This window comes from Salmo salar, chromosome 15 (assembly GCF_965601325.2).
Source record: "Salmo salar chromosome 15, fSalSal1, whole genome shotgun sequence".
In the NCBI taxonomy this organism is placed as follows: Eukaryota; Metazoa; Chordata; class Actinopteri; order Salmoniformes; family Salmonidae; genus Salmo; species Salmo salar.
Genome location: NC_138305.1, coordinates 49,159,323 through 49,178,264, shown reverse-complemented (window position 1 = coordinate 49,178,264; position 18,942 = coordinate 49,159,323). Strand labels below are relative to the sequence as shown.

At 43.3% G+C, this 18,942-nt stretch overlaps 1 protein-coding gene across 1 annotated transcript in view; it reads right to left on the bottom strand.

The window, feature by feature from the left end:
* Positions 1–3,715: 3,715 nt before the first annotated feature.
* syne2a (spectrin repeat containing, nuclear envelope 2a) overlaps positions 3,716–18,942 on the bottom strand; it is a 216,192-nt gene continuing 200,965 nt past the window's right edge. Inside the window, exons 98-110 of the mRNA XM_082961486.1 lie at positions 18,430–18,612; positions 17,951–18,088; positions 17,337–17,528; positions 16,860–17,151; positions 15,378–15,449; positions 12,838–12,980; positions 11,806–11,932; positions 11,474–11,676; positions 10,624–10,824; positions 9,886–10,014; positions 7,813–8,028; positions 6,656–6,801; positions 3,716–6,028 (exon numbers count right to left, since the gene is read on the bottom strand). Coding sequence (XP_082817612.1) covers positions 5,818–6,028; positions 6,656–6,801; positions 7,813–8,028; positions 9,886–10,014; positions 10,624–10,824; positions 11,474–11,676; positions 11,806–11,932; positions 12,838–12,980; positions 15,378–15,449; positions 16,860–17,151; positions 17,337–17,528; positions 17,951–18,088; positions 18,430–18,612 — 2,253 coding nt within the window. The 3' untranslated portion in view covers positions 3,716–5,817. The remainder of the gene's footprint in view (positions 6,029–6,655; positions 6,802–7,812; positions 8,029–9,885; positions 10,015–10,623; positions 10,825–11,473; positions 11,677–11,805; positions 11,933–12,837; positions 12,981–15,377; positions 15,450–16,859; positions 17,152–17,336; positions 17,529–17,950; positions 18,089–18,429; positions 18,613–18,942) is intronic.

Genomic DNA, 18,942 nt, shown 5'->3' with positions numbered 1-18,942 from the left:
AGGAGAGGAAGGCAGTTAGGAGTAGCCTACTGGGACACAGAAAAGCCCAAGACTTTGCTAAGTGCTTGGTTGTTATGTGAAAAGGCACTTTCAACAGTCATCATGGACTCTCCTCTTCTTTTGTAGTGTCTGAGGGCGGCAGGTAGCCTAGCCATTAGAGCGTTGGGCCAATAACCTGATTACCTGAGCCGACAAGGTGCAAAATCCGTCGATGTGCCCTTAACCCTAATTTGCTCCAGGGGCGCCATACTACCATGGCTGACCCTGTAAAACAACCCATATTCACTGCACCTATCTGGGTGTTTTTTATATTTTTTACTGTCAATGGGATAATCTGTATAAATAAAGGATCAATATAAATAAATGTAGCTTTGAGTGACAATCAAAAGATAGATGGCCATTTGCACTGGTTCAAATTGTTTAACTGTCATGGAAGAAAGAAAAGCACATTTTAAAACTATATACTTCACCTCAAGATCTTATTCCTTTGCTTTACCCTTAGCTTTTTGTTCCACAATCTGTATAGCTTCAAACTTTGCATACAGTATGCTAATTAGGCACTTGTCCTAATAAACAAATATATTTCCAGCTGAAAAGGTGGAGGTGAAGGGTCACGCGACTGTCATTCCACTCTAGAACACATTCCCTTAAAGGTGGACTCCACAATAATAATATCATCATACACAGTGGGACAAAGTCCTGTTTGAATCAACAACAACATCTAAATGACACTTTTGTCTCCTCAAATAAAGATGCAAATTAAGACGGAAGATTTTTTAATTCCTTCGCAAAAAGTGCCTATGGGTCCAATCCCATCTTCAGCAATGGGAGTGTGACTCAAACATTCATACAAATTAATTTCAGACTTACTTGAATGTTAGTTTTACATCCACAGGTCTCTAGCTAAAATTCAGCCCTTCATACGTGGGCAATGTGATCAAATTCTGACCACAATGTTGTTTCTGTGTTTATTTCTCCAGGAAGAAAGATGGTGAAATGAAGAGATACAATAAGTGTAATATTGTAATAAGACTCACGCCTTTCAAAGATCACAGTGCAACGCTGTTATGTTTATGTACCACTTTATAAGACTGTATAAGGCCCAGTGCAAGTTCAATTCCCGGTTTAAAAAACGGTGTCATCTTGACAGTTTTGGAGGGAGGGTCTTAGGTGTGCGAACCCGAAGTAGAAAAGAAATGGGTACAGTTTGGCATTTGTGTGTTTTGTTTTAGACCTGTTGTACTTTGTGTAGTTGCTACTGGCGACCAAGAAAGTGTTTAGATTGTGCCTTCTACATAGTGACCAGCTTGTCTTAAATGCACACATCAGCTGTCCTGACTGTTTATTATATCTGTTATGTCTTTGTGATAACAGTATTATGTAGGGCTTATTATGACTGGTTCAAGTAAGGTGTTGCCTATAACATAACCCACCTGCTAACTGGACCTTTCCATCCATTCATCAGCTTTGTGTTGTCCTCACACCTGACAATATCTAGGCCAGGATTCAACCCGAGTCATGTTAGCGCTGTCGACAATGCAGCTTTTAAAGGCAATATTCCCAAATTTATGGTCACGGTAAACACTCTACAACATGCATTGGATTGAATCCAGGCCTTAGAATGCCAATGATACATTCAACTAATGTGAGGTCCTAAAGATACACACAATAGGATCACAATCAAAACAACTGAATATTAGGAATGTGTTCCTAAGGTTTGGTATACTCAGTGTATATAGAGTCTGTCTGCATTCATTATTTCTGTTACCGTTAGTTTATCTGTGTAATATTGACTTAAGCTCAGAACCACTTGTTTTGCAAACATGGTCCTGTTTTATATATTGCTGTGCTGATCAATGGACAGTTCATTACCTCTGTCAAATGAATATGTAGCTTAACATTGTGGTTATTTCATTTTGCAATAAAGATGGTGACGCTACAATAATGCACATTTAAATTAGGCCTATATCCAAAAACGCATACGGCCTAATGATATATTTTCGGCTTCAGACGAACACCTAGTTCTCACATATTTTTTTTTGGAATGAAAGCCTTTTCAAAGCCTTAATAATCAACTATGTCGCAGTCTGCTTTTGCCAAGCTTGTAGTAATGGAAAAGCAGAGTGCTAGCTTTATTTCCTGTGCTAATTTAGCCAATTTCCTTTCAGTAGCGCTATATTACCTACCTAGGCTAGATTTACTCTGGTAGAGGAAGCATATTATTTACTTTTGATGACCAGAGAGCCATAGCTGCAACCCACACATTTAATTGGTAATCTCTCATTTTGGGGGGATTTCTAGCCTCATTAACAAAGTACAGTGTAGGACCTCAGGATATGGACCCTTTGGGGATGGAGGTTGTTCAGAATGCTGATATGTTCTTTACTTTGAAATGGATTTAACGCATCAAACCTTTGTAGACAATATGAATTGCTTATTAACATGTATTTTCTAACCATTTAGTTATACTTTAAAAAAAATATATATATATACATTTACATTTCTGTAGTCTATAGACTCAGGCGCATGAGCAACATTTACGTTTTCTTTGCACTTAATAATACATTTCCCGGTTCCATATTTCCCGTTTGATCGGTCAGTCCGTAACTCAAAGTTCTACTCTTTTACATGGGATCTAAAATAGTATGCGGATGCTAATTGCTATCTCTGGGTCCATTTAGTCTGTCATTTAGAAAAACGGTTAACTAAGGCCTAGATTCAATCAGTTCAGAGTTAACCCGTGATAACCAACAACTGCATTGCATATCATTTATTTTGTTTGGGCGGTGTCATTTCTACATAGTCATTCTGGACTTCTAACACGGGTGGGATTTAAGGATGGGTTTGGTTTCGTGACAATGACCACGAGCGGTTGCTCGCCGATTTGACAGCTCCAACGCAGTTACCTCCGACCTCGCCCAAACAAAGGCAATAATATGCTATACAGTTGTCGTTTATCGTGGGTTAATGCAGATCTGATTGAGTCTAGGCCATAGCTCACATCAGCTGTTTAATACTATAAGACAACAAACACCATTGATCTTTGTCAACACCAACAGTAGACTCCTCTCAAGGCAAGAAATGTTTTTGAGTTAACTCTCTTTTTAATTCAACTAGGCAGCTGTGCACAAGTCCTTTTAATTTCCCGATGACAGCCATTTGTAGCCCAGCTGTGCATTCTGCTTTGAACAATCTCTGAGAATGCTGTACATTGCCAGCAGGATAAGGATACACATGCTTTTTCAACTGTAATGTGAGTGCTTTAAATGTCAAGGTTTCAAAATGTGAATTTTATGTGGATTTTCTCCCACCGTCACGCAGGAGTATGTTTCTTTGGAGAATAAAAATTAAATTATGAACTTTTGGTGCCAGTGGCTTCCTTTCTCAAGAATAGTGTCCTTGTGCTCAAGGAATACTACACTCAAAAACACTCAAACTATATTTAGCATTTTGTTAAATTGTGCATGTCAGTATTTTGCATGTGACAAATTAACACAATACAAAAATATAGTTTTTATGTAGTGTATTTCTTTAAACAGTCTCCATTCTATCCTGTTATTGATATTTCTCTTTAGTATGTAGCACCAGGGGATCAGTAGCTTATGAGTATTGTTCTAAAGTGATCTGGGAAGTAAATTCAGAGATGGTGTGTGTGTGCATCCTTAGCATCAAGCTAGACAATTACCATCTTCAACAGTCTCCACAGACTATGCCCTTGGAGTTTTTGTTCAGTAAGACAAACAATGTTTATTGCCAGAGAAAAGGGGCATACATATACAGTTCATTGTTTGGGAGCCTAAATAAGAATTTGTTTTAGCACACCATTCTCTTTAGGGCTTAAGTGTCCTAATCAACTGTACATTATGCAGCCATGGAAATGTCTTTTCGCAACAATGATTACTGAATTCATTTTATTAATTTTTTTAAAGAGATTTCTACTTTTAGAAGTTGAAATGTAAACTGCTATCATTTAATTCTGCACCAATTTATAACAGTGTCTTGTTACTACTGGTATCTACCCTACAGTGTGCCAATGTCTCATTATCGTGAAAAAAAAATACTCTTCCGCTCTTCAAATTCTCCCCCTTACAAACTATTCAGTTTGACAGATGTGCTCTTGATTGGTTACACAGTATCGATGTGTGGAAAAGTGGCTCCATATTTCAAGGGACCGGAGTATAGGTGAGGACAATAATAAAGACGTACAGTTTAACATGTCTTCCTATAAAAAAATAAAAAAATATCTGGTGTCAAAATGGCGCCCATTCATGTTGGCTACCTCAATATACACTTTGATATTATATGATTTAACTGATACGAATGCTTGCGCAGGTTCAGAGGTGAAGAACATGAAAATGATATTATTTGGAAATAATACAGTGCACATAATTCATACACACTGACCCATAAAATGTTTCCCAGGTGTTTCACCCATGATCTGGTGATAACACCCCCCCCCCCCAATACAATTTGCAAGGTCACACAATAAAATACATTTCACTCATCTTATAAAGTCATTCACAATGCATTATTAAGAAGTGTAAGGGACTACTGAAATTGTTTTCAATAAACAAGTTATTACTTCTAACATGTCCAAGCAGGATTGCATGATTTAAAAATATTTTGGTACACAACCTAATCCAGTGGGTTGACAATTAGGCTATTTTTGTTTTATTTTACTGTCAAAATAGGGCTCCAGAATTCCTTATTTTTTTGTTAAATAGAGATGAATTTGGCTTTATCGTTATGTGCACTAATATTATATATAGGCCTAGTTTAATTGGTGCTATTTCACCACCGGAGGAAGTGGAAACGCCAAAACACATTAGCTAGATCGCTAACTCGAAATATAACACCTACTGCTAGTAGCCATGTATTAATCTAACAGTAAATGTAATGTCCTAAAAAAAACTGCAATGAGGTTTACTGCACTTGCAATGCAAAATTTCACACTCTCCGTATTTCAAAGCCATATCAGATAATTATAAAACAGTGTGCTTTGTGCTCAATAATGATCGTTGAGAAAAAAATTATACCTACAGAATGCTGAGACTAGTTACTTCCAAAGTGTTGTTTTTAAAATGTTATACAATCACGAGGGGGGAGAAAGAATGCGAGAGACTCGCTCGTTACAGCAGCCGGTCCCAGCGAAACAGGCAGGCACAGCGGCAGGGCAGACACATTTATTACAGGAATCATGAGGATAATGCACTTTACTCTTTAACAAATTCATTGGTTTTATCCGCCCCAAAAAATTGAACGTTTTGATTGAGGCGACCAGGTAGAATGTGCAGCTCGCACCAGTGCGACCAATTAAACATTTCACTCGCACAGCCAAGTCAAAGGGTCGCAAAATTTGACCATTTCAATAGTAGATGCTTACAGAAGGCATTTTTGAATGAGTGCAGGTGACATTATTCTGAAAGAGCATCAATATAAAGCTGTTGTGGACTGGATAGCTCCTACAACAGACTGCTACTTCAATACATAGCTTGAAGGTCAAATCATTAGGATAGAAATCTTTACAAGCAGAACACAACCTCACAAAAACAAGTCTCCTTTGAAATACAGTACTTGCTAGTGACGTTAGCGGCAAGAGTTCCAAATGGGTGGATCACATCAATTGTTTGATAGAAATTGAACATCGGTATGGCTTTTTTTAAGGGAATAAATTAATTATAAATTCAAATCTATAAATATAGATATTTAAAATACAATTTTGGGACCGTAACAATGTCCTCTCTCCAGCTCTTAAGCAGAGAGTATCGATGGGTTAGCTTTGGAAGCAGGCCACGCATGTCAGTGTGTGTGTTTGTATCAGGTGGGTGGTGGGCCATTGGTGTAACGCAACATGGGGTAGAAGGAGCGGGCAAAGTTGTTGGACAGTGTGCAGCTGTGGTCGTTCTCAGCCAGGGGCACCAGGCAGGCCAGCACTAGGACCAGGAGGAGGAGGAGGTGTAGGGGGAAGGCGGCTCGCAGCACGCGGTAGAAGAAGGAGCGAGGTGGGTTTGGGTCCCTCTTCTCCCCCCTGGAGGTCCAAGACAAGGGACGAAGAACAGTACTTAGGCAAATCATCAGTTAAAACATACAGGAATCCTCCACAGACGACCTCCATAGACTTCCATAGACCATAACAACTGTTTCGGGAAGAAGTTTTCCCCAGGTACATATCTAGGAATTGTTTCCCCTCACCCAATCCTAACCTTAACTATTAGTGGGGGAAATGCAAATCTCACCAAAGATCAGTGTCTAGGGGCAACTTCAGCCTCCACCATAAAAATTCTTGAGAGACCACTCTTTTTTTATCATTACATCAAAGCAGGAATTCATTCAAAGGCGCGTTGCAGCGCTGCCAACTACATTACCGAGAAAGCGCCTTTTAAAGGCAATTAACACTTGAGCCGACATTCATGAATGGGATCTCTGAACATGGGGGGAAAGAGCTTTTTAAAGGCACATTGTCGGTAATGCAGTGTGCAGCACTGCAGTGCGCCATCGATTGGATTCCAGCCCAAGCTTCTATAATTATCTCAACGTTAACAATTTCTATGTTTACATTTTCTGTTATATACTGTATATTCTATTTGCACTGCATGATTACCCATTGTAATAAAGCATTTTTGAACTGAAGAAGTTTAAACTATCTGGTCCGTACCTTCTGCCAGCTGAGGTTGGTGTGGTATTGGTGCCCTCCTCTTGACTGGCATTAGACGGGGACTGGCTGCCCTCCGCCTGCCCTCTGCCCTCACTTTCAACTGCAGCTCGAGCCGCAGCCGGACCTGCAGATAGAGTCCCACAGTCCTGCAGCAAGGGCAGTAAACACGTCAGGTTGTTCATTTGAATGGTTCGAAAATGAAATAAAAGTCTCACACTCCTGGTTCCGATGCAATACAGTTAATAAATACCAACGTTTTGACAGCTTAACTGCTTTAATCAGGGTTTCATTGGGCTCATTTGGATGGAGCAGGGTGCCATCAACACGGTCGTGTTCATTAGGCACCAAATGTAAGAAAACAGACTGAAACAAGGAGGGACTACCTGGATTTGTCTATTAGGAAACGCTCATTTTCGTTTTCCGTTGCAAAATGTCTTAAATCAATTTCCATTGCGTGCCCTAATGAACACGACTCAGGAACGTGGGTTGTGTCAAATTTGTTTTAAGACATCTTTGCAGTGTAAACCCGAAAACGTGCGTTTCTTGCTGTATCTTTAAGACCACATAGACTCCCCGTTTCAATCTGTTTTCATATGTTTCTTCTTAAATGTGTTTCCAATTCTGTCTGGTAAACAATGTTCTTTGTGCATTTCTAGAACATTGTCAATGTCTTTTCTCAATCCGTTCCTGGGGCACCTCCAGAAGGGGCATAGTTTCGTTCTAGCCAAGAACTAATACACCCGGTCCAACGAATCAATGGCTTGGTGATTGTTGGGCTAGATAAAAAATGTGCACCACCTTGTGGAGGTCCCTGGTGATTGGGATTGCATAATCCTCTCTGTCTAACGCTTCGGACACTGGGGAGTGCATTGTTGGGGTCAATTCAATTTCAAGTCATTCAAATCAGGAACGTAAACAGACAAAGGTTTGAGTTTACTTCCTGAGCTGTCTATATTGGAATGGAATCAACCACAAACGCTAGCAAAGTTTGTGGGGAAGGTTTAAATTCAATTCGATTGAAGTTAGTCAGTTGAGGAAGTAAACTGAAAGTCCAATTCAAGCCTTGAAAAAATTACTTTTATTTTAAATGATCTCAATAAACCAAAAAGAAGAAGCAATTCTTTTTCAAAAGTTTTTCAATTTTAAATTCAAATCACTTGTGGTGGGGTCTCCTTACCAGGCGCTCCTGCACGACGCTGAGGTCGTGGGCCACCTGGCGGAGCAACGTCCGCAGTTTGTTGGCTGTCACGTGGAGCTTCTCCCGAGCCTCTACACTCTCCCCCCCCCCCCCCCTCCGCTGGCTGCAGCTGGCTCCACAGCCCCTGGAGCGAGCCCACCTGGCTCTGTCTCGCCCGCAACTCATTCTGCAGGCCCTGGAAAAAAGGACACACACACGCAGATGCATGCAGACAGACAGACAGACAGACAGACAGACAGACAGACAGACAGACAGACAGACAGACAGACAGACAGACAGACAGACAGACAGACAGACAGACAGACAGACAGACAGACAGAGACATCAGTCGAAGGGGAGCTTCCGAACCCGTGGAAAATTATCAATGGAAAAACTCATTGGCCAAACCATTGATAAGGGAATGTGCCACATTTATACTGAGTATACTAAACATTACTATTGAGTTGCAACCCTCCCCCCCCTCCTCCCCTCAAAACAGCCTCAGTTCATCGGGGCATTGATTCTACAAGGTGTTGAAAGCGTTCCACAGGGATGCTAGCCCATGTTGACTCCAATGCTTCCCACAGTTGTGTCAAGTTGGCTGGATGTCCTTTGGGTGGTGCACCATTCTTTATACACATGGGAAACTGTTGAGCGTGAATAACCCAGCAGAATTGCAGTTCCTGACACAAATCGGTGCGCCTGGCACCTACTACCATATGCCGTTCAAAGGCACTGAAATGTTTTGTCTTGCCCATTCACCCTCTGAATGGCACACATACACAATTCATGTCTCAAGGCTTAAAAATCCTTCTTTAACCTGCCTCCTCCCCTCCTCCTTCATCTATACTGATTGAAGTGGATTTATATATATAAGGGATCATAGCTTTGACATGGATAATTTAAAAAAAAAATTGTTTAGTCATTTAGCAGACACTCTTATCCAGAGCAACTTACAAGAGTAATTAGGGTTAAGCGCCTTGCTCAAGGGCACATCAACAGAGCCTTGTTGGCTCTGGGATTCAAACCAGAAACCTTTCAGTTACTGGTCTAACGCTCTAACCACTAGGCTACCTGCCACCCATCTGCTCAGCCTACTCAGTGTATATTGCACTATTCGTCAGAACTTTCCGTTTCCCCCTTCTCTCTCTCAAGTCATGTGTACTCCCTCCATTTTTCACCCTCTATCTCCATAATTTTTTCCTTATTAAGTTCCCTTAACATGCTGACCAGATGGACACGTCGCGTGTGCGAGCGTCGCAAAATAAATGTAGAAATCCATGTTATTCAGTTATTGCACCCACACTGCTCGCGCGCGCCAACGAGTGTCTGCGATGCCAAGGGCTAAAATAGAACTCCTTTCTATTTCTGACGCAGATCGCGCTGAAAGTCCCGCCTCTCCCATCTCCTCATTGGTTTATAGAAGCAGGTACCCACAAGCCATCTCCTCATTGGTTATACACATGTGGGTGATTGAAAGACGAACTGTTTTGCCGGTCGTTGTGGTAATACTATGAACGTTTAGATGCCAATCACCATATAAGTTCAAAGATGAAAAAGCCTGGAAGGAGGAGAGATGACTAGAAACGATTCGGTTGGCCGCTTTATGTGTGGATGAATTGTCAGAGTAGAGGACCTTGTGCATTTCAGGTAAAATAACAACTCAATGTTTATATCCCAGGACAAATTAGCTAGCAAGTGCAAGCTAACTAGCTAAATTGCCATACATGTTTAATGCTTTTCGACCTGTCCCCAAATGAATGTCATTGGTTCAGAGTTTGTTTTGATATTTTAACCTGCGTGTCGTGATCACGTTTGGTGTAGGGGGACAAAATACATTTATGCAGGATAGCGCACGATGGCGCACGCGCACAGCCGGTTTGGGTTCCGTGTTACTCTAACCACCCAAACCATCATCACCCCTTTTCTCTCCTAAACCACCCCCTTCCCACTCCCATTGCCTCTACCACCCCACACCCCCTTTCTCTTCCCTCTCCATCCTCCCCGTTCTCCCTCCTCCAGCATTCTTCCTTCCTCTATCCCTCTCTCTCACAGTGAGTGTGTTGCGATGCTCCAACAGCGTGCCTGGCGGTGTGTCCGGGTGGTGGATGTCGACGGCGTAGCGCCTGCTCTCGGCGTGGGCCAACCACAGCAGCAGGGAGTGCAGCGTCTCGTGGAACTCCTGTCGTGGGTTAGAGGAGAAAGATCAGAGGTCAGGGACCTCAGGTCAGTGCATAGTAAGTAAGCCTTGGTCAACTAATCTTGTCCAAGCCAGAACCGCCCATAAGGGCATGAACCCATCTCTTGATTCTGTATTGTGAGGCAGCTTGAACTACAAGTACACCCCATGGATAGGACGTTAGGTCACCGCTTTGGACATCATAATAATTGTCTTTTCTGCAGAGACACTCAAGAGACGTCAGATGACCTTAGGTAGGGTAAGGATCTATTTTTCTGGACGCTAAAAAGACATGCCAAAAATATAATTTTCCAATCAGCATCCAACCAGACATCACAGAAGACATCAGAATGGCTTAATTGCTACCAGTTTTACCAGCTGGGCAGGTTGGACATTTTTCTTCTGGCCCAGCAAAACCACACCTGATGAAGGGCAAGGGTTGTTGAATCAGGTGTGCTTTTGCTGGGCTAGAACAAATATGTGCAACCTTGAGGAGGTATACCCCCAGGAACCAAAATTGAGAAACAATTTACTCCCAGTGTGCAAAACTGCTTGACAAGATGTCATTTCAAACAGTTTTGCCCACTGTCCTGTAACTGTACAGTAACTGACCTGACAGCGCATGACAGTGGTACGCAGACTGTCCTGCCACTCCTCCAGGCCAGTGCAGGCCAGCATCCAGCCCTGGTTCATACTAGCCAGGCCCTCCCCTAGCTCCCGGGCCTCCGGACCGTCACACCCCCCCAACTCGCAACTGCCCATGTTAAGCGACAGCATGACGGCCTTGTAGTGTGCAAATACCTTCTGCATCTCCTGGAGTGAGAGAGAGCGAGAGTGAGAGAGAACGCGCAATGTATAGTGTCGATAATTACTGTACCATCTAAACCGCTGAGAAAAATATTTTCAATTACCAAAAATATAGTATTTTCAGCTTTGAAACTGGTGTACAAAATCAAAAGTAAAAGAAGCAAAAACTAAACTTAAGAAGGGGAAGCATAGAAATAGCACACATAGTATGGATCTATCAGACTTGCTTTCAATAAGAATGACAAATCTATAACTCACATTTGGTCGGGCCACGCACAAAGCTACATACTGGGCCTTTAAAGGGACAGGTAGAGGGGCAATCTGACTTAAACAACAAAGCAGATTGCCCCTTTAAAAAGACGATCAAAGGCATAGTTGACTCCAAAATGTACATTTGTCCAATGTTTTTAAACCTCAAAAGTGGCTCTCTTGAGATAAGTCCACGTCCCAGGCCAGTTATCTGTGGTGTAGATCCAGCTATTACCCTATTATGCCTCAATCCAAAATTAATGGAAAAGATGAGCACTGTATGTAGTTCATTTCCTTACCTTGAATGGAAAAGACAAGCAATGTATGGTTTCCATATTCAAAAAGCCTTAGTCCCAGCTGTCCTAAAATGGACACCGTAGTAAAGTATAATATTCAGAAGCCTTACCTTGAGTTGTTTGACCCTTGCCTCCATGTCTTGGATGCTGGTGGGGGTCTCGGGAACCTGCACTCTCTCCAGCTCCGACGTTACCCACCCCAGCCAGGAAGTGATGTCACGCAGGTCAGAGGTCAACTGGCAAGGCTCCCGCAGGCCAGACAGCAGGTTGCTCCTGGCCTGAGCCTGCAGCAGCTCCCAGCGCTCGATCACCCCTGAGAACACACATACGCCCACCGGCACACACATTTGTAACATACATTTATTAGAGTATCGCAAATATTGCATGACGGCAGGTAAGAATGTTTACATGTTTCCTCGCCCAATATGTGTGCGTCCAGTACCTGATTGTTTGTCAGCGGTCGTCAGGCCAGTGAGGCCCTGTTCCTCGGGCTGCTCCTCATCATCCAGGATCAGGGAGACCCTCTTAACACTTTTGATGCTACCACTGCACTCTGACATCAGACGCACCTGTAACGCAGACACACACTGTTACAGCATGTAACACACACCAATGCGCATGCATGCACACAACGACGAGACAGCCTACAGAGAGGAGGTAGGCACTCTGACGGTGTGGTGCCAGGTATACAACCTCTCCCTCAATGTCAGCAAAGCAAAGGAGCTGATTGTGGACTTCAGGAGGAACCAGGCTGGGCACGCCCCCATCCTCATCAACGGGGCCGCAGTGGAGATGGTCAAAAACTTCCAGTTTCTATGTGTTACACATCTCCGATGAGCTGAAATGGTCAAACCATGGTGAAGAAAGCACGACAGTGACTCTTCAAACTCAGGAGGCTGAAGAAAGGTCTGTTCCCGAGGGCCCTTGTTCGACAGGAGCACCATCGAGAGCATACCATCGGGCTGCATCACAGCTTGGTGACTCCACCGCCGCTGACCGCAAGGCACGACAGAGGGTGGTACGCTCAGCCCAACGCATCATTGGGGGCACACTGCCTCCCCCACTCAACGGAAAATTACCCTGCCCACACCCCAATGGACATTTATATTTATCATCGTCACAGTTCTAAACTGTGTATTATTAATATTACATGTTTTATTGTTTCATTCACATATGCACTGTTGGAGCTCGGCGCTGAGGAATTTCACTGTATACTGCAAATACATCTGTGACCCTGTGCAGGTGACTAAATAAAAAAATATAATTTAATCTAATCACACACACACACAAACACTAGGTGTAGCCAGAGGGGGGCAGCAGAGCAGATTTCTGTAGGAATAAGGGGAAGTTGTCCCTAAATGCTAATCTTGGATAAGTTTAGCATTTTCCCCACTAATGGGCGTGGTTAGGATTGGGGAGGGGAAGCTGATCCTTGACCTATACCTAGGATACATTTCAGCCCGGAGCAACTTACGTAGCCTTGTTTGAAGGGAGTGCTAGTGTGTGTAGGTGAGGGGTCCAGGCCGTCAGGAGAGTCCAGGTGGAGGGACTTCCTGTCCGGGTCGCCTGGTGAGCGCCAACTTGGAGATTCGGGTATGGCCATGGATCTGAGTGGAACTGAGAGGACCGCACACACAAACACACACAGGCATGCATGTACACGCACGTGCACAGACACATGCATATGCAGACACACACACGCACAGACACATGCAGACACACACACACACACACACACACACACACACACACACACCTCGTTAGAGCCTGAGTTTACATTGAAAACACAATAATGACCACATTTTCCTTGCAGACAATTCTACTCCCAATGGGCATAGATGTAATTTCAACGACTAGTTTTGATTTACATGAGTTGTCAATGAATGTGAATTCTATGTGAAATCAACAAAAAATGGCACCATGTCATTAGATTTAGGTTTAAAGTTGGGTTTAAAAAATAATTTTTGCCAATCCAATCAGTTTCCCATGTTGATTCAACATTATCACATTGATTGTTTGTTGTTGAAATGACATTTAAACAATGATTCAACCAGTTTTTGCCCAGTGGGCTTGCTCTGGTTACAAAGGAGATTTTCTGCCACTCAAATAATAATGCTATACAAGTATAAATCAAGCAGTGAAAGAAACCATGTTATGTGTGTGCATCTTTATTCCCATGCAGTATTTCAGGTGGTAGACAGTAGCAAAGGGAGGTTATGGCACAGCAGTGGGGTGAATTAGTGTAGTTGGATCTGGCAACACAGATGGGAGTGGTTTCACTGTATCTGGCAACCCTAATTTGACGCTTAAAGCCTATTTACTATGCAGACAAATCTCCAACTGAGGCGTAAGTAAAGGTAAGTAGCCTTGCCCGAGCCAGAACGGCCCATGGGGCAGGAACCTATCTTCAGTTTCTGTAGCGTGAGGTAGTTTGATGTACATGTACATCCCCTGATTTAACCAATCACATGTTTTTATTGGTATACAACTGTGATTGGTCCCTTGAAATGTATTAAAAAAAAGACTCATTCTGTTTTACTTCTGTAAAAACCCTGATGAAGGCCAAAAGCCATAACACATTGCATTCAGATATTGCTGAATCACCTCTACTTCAAATACATCTCCTGGACAGGACGCTAGTCTGTCACAGGGCCTTACCCCCAATCTATCTCCTTAAGGCCAGGCACCACAAGCTAATCCTTTTAATCATATCACAATCAACTTTTATCAGTTGAATAAAATATTTTTTTGTATTACTATTTTCTGAAATATATTATTACAATATGCAAATGAGGCGATTTATTATTAAATAGTGCATATCTGCATACAACGCAAATACATTTTTTTCTGGACACTGGATTAAGTCAGCCTAAATATTTTTGTTTCCTTTTGTTAAGACACTCCAGGACCGGACTTTATGGATAAATACTTTTTAAATCTTTCTATCTGTAAAATACTAAAGACATTTAAAGGCATTTTTCCAAATAAAATGTTAACTAGAATAAAACATTTACGGCATATGAACATTCCCTCTGGGCAAGTCCGGAGAATATATCTAAGGATAACCACACACAATTTTGATATGGTGAAGCAGATGCTTCTGACGCTGAGAAAATGTGTTGGTGTGTGGGAAGAGTCTGACTTTTGTGAAATTGCAGTTAAAGACAAGTACACTGAATTAAGACTACCAAATGCCAAAAGCCTATTTAGACCCAATCGCCATCTCTTCAAAGTAAGTTACTAAATGTAGTCCAGTTTGTAACATTTTCTATGAAATGGACTTTGAAATGATGTGTAATCCAATGTAGTGAACTTTGAAATGATTGATGTATGTTCATTTTAAAGTCGTTCAAATTCTTAAAAATGTTGATGGTAGTATGATAAACTAAAGAAAATATACATTTTCATCAAATTTTTTAAATGTTTATGTTTACTCTGTAAAAAGACTAATGTTAATGGACCAAAATACCCCAAAAATCTCAAAATTGATAGGTAGATGCATTTCAGCATGTGGTGCCTGGCCTTAATGCTGAGTGTCCTGCAGAGACACATCGGGTTCCATTTTTTGAGTCTTCGGTATGACTCGATCAGGGATTGAACCCCCAACCTTCAAATCAAATTAAAAAAAACAACGCTGTGGCTTGGCTGGTCTAGCTGTAATGCTGCAGCCTCTGGCACACTTGTCGGCATACGTTTGAATTCGGCCTACTGCTCTTTGACACAACTCCCCGTCATCCTCTCTCTGTATATGTTAAATGAAATCAGAAAATATACATTTTTAAAAAATTACGCTGAGCTAAGATGTAGCCTAGTTAAATTGTTAGTGAGCTTTAGCTCTTTTGTGAGCGGTGATCACACTTTATTGTGAGGACTGCTCTAAGAGAGTGTACTTTAGCAGTTTTGCGTGAGGTTATGTGAGGTTGCGTGAGGCATGCCCCAAGCCTAGCAGTACCCGCTTGTATATAGCCACCCAATGGCATCGGCATGGAAGAGGAAGACCATAGTGGTGCCTACCAGAGGGATCAGCTCCCAGTGAGAGAGCCGTGGCTTTGACAAAGTCCTCTGGACTCTCTGTAACCTCCACCTCTGGAGAAGAGTAGAAGAGGGCCAAGTTGAGTGTGTGTGTGTGTGCGTGTGACGGTCACTGTGGCTGTGTGTGTACATGAATATACTGTACTCATAAATACCACAGCATTGTTGAATACTCATTACTGATTGTAAGACAGACACACACACACACACACACACACACACACACTTACAGTGGGGCAAAAAAGTATTAGTCAGCCACCAATTGTGCAAGTTCTCCCACTTAAAAAGATGAGAGAGGCCTGTTATTTTCATCATAGGTACACGTCAACTATGACAGACAAAATGAGAAAAAGAAATCCAGAAAATCACATTGTAGGATTTTTTATGAATTTATTTGCAAATTATGGTGGAAAATAAGTATTTGGTCACCTACAAACAAGCAAGATTTCTGGCTCTCACAGACCTGTAACTTATTCTTTAAGAGGCTCCTCTGTCCTCCACTCGTTACCTGTATTAATGGCACCTGTTTGAACTTGTTATCAGTATAAAAGACACATGTCCACAACCTCAAACAGTCACACTCCAAACTCCACTATGGCCAAGACCAAAGAGCTGTCAAAGGACACCAGAAACAAAATTGTAGACCTGCACCAGGCTGGGAAGACTGAATCTGCAATAGGTAAGCAGCTTGGTTTGAAGAAATCAACTGTTGGAGCAATTATTAGGAAATGGAAGACATATAAGACCACTGATAATCTCCCTCGATCTGGGGCTCCACGCAAGATCTCACCCCGTGGGGTCAAAATGATCACAACAACGGTGAGCAAAAATCCCAGAAGCACATGGGGGGACCTAGTGAATGACCTGCAGAGAGCTGGGACCAAAGTAACAATTGAAGATGAAACGTGGCTGGGTCTTTCAGTATGACAAACACACCGCCCGGGCAACGAAGGAGTGGCTTCGTAAGAAGCATTTCAAGGTCCTGGAGTGGCCTAGCCAGTCTCCAGATCTCAACCCCATAGAAAATCTTTGGAGGGAGTTGAAAGTCCGTGTTGCCCAGCGACAGCCCCAAAACATCACTGCTCTAGAGGAGATCTGCATGGAGGAATGGGCCAAAATACCAGCAACAGTGTGTGAAAACCTTGTGAAGACTTACAGAAAACGTTTGACCTGTGTCATTGCCAACAAAGGGTATATAACAAAGTATTGAGATAAACTTTTGTTATTGACCAAATACTTATTTTCGACCATAATTTGCAAATAAATTCATAAAAAATCCTACAATGTGATTTTCTGGATTTTTTTTTCTCATTTTGTCTGTCATAGTTGAAGTGTACCTATGATGAAAATTACAGGCCTCTCTCATCTTTTTAAGTGGGAGAACTTGCACAATTGGTGGCTGACTAAATACTTTTTTGCCCCACTGTAGTTGTCATCAGAGAGGAAAAATGAACTGTATTTTACCTGACAGGGTACTGTAGTAGGTCCCCTCTTCCTTCTCAACCTCCTCCTCATCCTCGTGGGACGAAGATCCTCCTACATCTCCCGTGTGGTCCCACTCCAGAGGGATGGAGTCACACACGCTCACGGGTGTCTCCCGGCCCGAACACTCCAGGGGAGGGGCCAACAGGTGGGTGGGTGTGGCAGGGGCGCTCCCATGACTCTGGCTCCGCCCCAGCCAGGAACGGCCAATCAGCTCGCAGCTCCCCTCCAGGGGCTTGTCCCCACTGAAGAGCTCCGGTTCCTCCTTCAACACCTGGAGAGGAGGAGAGGAGATTGTGTCAGGAGCTAGTGGAAGCAGATCACCCTGCCATACACTTCCTGGCAGTAGGAGTACAACTCTTGTGTGTGTGTGTGTCTCTCTCTTTTTGTTGGGGTGTGTTTCTCTCTTTTTTGTGTGTGTGCCTGTACATCTGTGTGTGTGTGTCCACACATACTAACCGGTGGCTGCGAGAGGCGCTGGTGGAAGCGGACCACCCTGCCAAACACCTCCTGACAGTAGGAGTGTAGCTCCTCTAGCTCGTCCTCGATGAGAGCGGCGTCCAGCGGAGAGCTCCTCTGGATCAGGCCCTCACCGAACACAATCAGCCTGTCGATGCGCTCCGTGTTGAGGGTGATCTCCCTCTGGAAGGACTGGAGGGGAGAGGGTCAATTTGGCATTTTCCCCACTAATAGTTGTGGTTGGGATTGGGGGAGGGGAAGCTGATCCTAAATCTGTACCTATGGCTGGGAAACTTCACCCCGGAGCTAGAAAGGAGGGGAGAATGTGAGTGTTTGGTTGACTGTGTGCATGAGTGACTGTGTCAAAGCTGGCCATGGATGTGTGTGTGACATGTGTGCTCTCCTGCGTCTGAGTGAGTTACTGTGGGAATCGGAGTTCACATGTGCAAGCGTGTGTGCAAGACAGTGACTGTGTGAATGCGCAATCCTCAATGTGTGTGTGTGTGTGTGTGTCCACTAGTGAATATGCGTTCCTGAGCTTGTGCGTGTGTATGTAATCCCTCTGTCTACCCCACCTTCCCCCAATCCCACCAATTCCCTCCTGCCCCCCTTACGTTGAGCTGCTTCATCTTGTGCTGCGTGTCTGTCTCAGAAAAGTGCTCCACGTTGGTGAGCTGCAGGTCCATCTCTGTCAGCCACACCAGCAGGCTCTCCCTGGTCCCCTCAAACTCCTCTCTCTGCCCCGTAAAATGCTGCAGTGGGGAAGGGGAAAAGAGAACGTGAGTTTTTGTCTGTAAGAAGTGCTTGATAGTGTGCACACCTAGAGTCAAGGTGCAGCTAAAATTCAAGATTCACATGGGGGGTGGAAAACAGTCACAGATCTGGCTCTTGATGTAAAAAATAAAGTCACAATTTGGCCATCTTGGCATTTTTTTTTAAGTCCCTTAAAAATAGGAAAAGCAATAAGTCAATGATTTCTAAAGCTCTGATAGACAGTAAGGCCGATGTGTAAGCTAACTAAAGTAACACTGGTAAGCGCAGTGTGCATTTTTTTATTTATTTAAAAAAAATCCCAGCATTCCTTCCTTATCACCTTTAGCCTGCGTAAGATGGCCGCCGTCCTCCTGTGCAGTGCATCCCAGCGGCAGTTGCCCTCATGGACCATAACCTTGATGCGGCTGGCGCCGTCGGTGCGGTTCTCCCGGGCCAGCCTGCGGTACTGGTTGTTGACCAGCTCCAGCTGGGTCACATGCTCCTGCACTTGCCTCTGGAAGCCCTGCATAGGGTGGGGAGGGCAGGAGGGAGGGAGGGGATGTATGGTGGATGGGGGGGAGGTGTAGAGGGTATTCCGAGAGGGAGGGAGGGAGAATGAAAGGAAGCGAGGGAGGAAGATGAGGGAAGATAAAAGGAAGGATGGAGGGAAGGAGGAGGGCGAGAGGGGTGTGAATAACATTGATTGATGAACATTGGCAAAAGGATATGATTAAACCAACCATCCAGTAACTGAGCCATTAATTAGTTAATAGAATACAAATGAAAATCTCAGACAGTGTGTGTCCGCAATGACACCCTATTCCCTGCAATTTGCACTACTTTTGATCAGAGC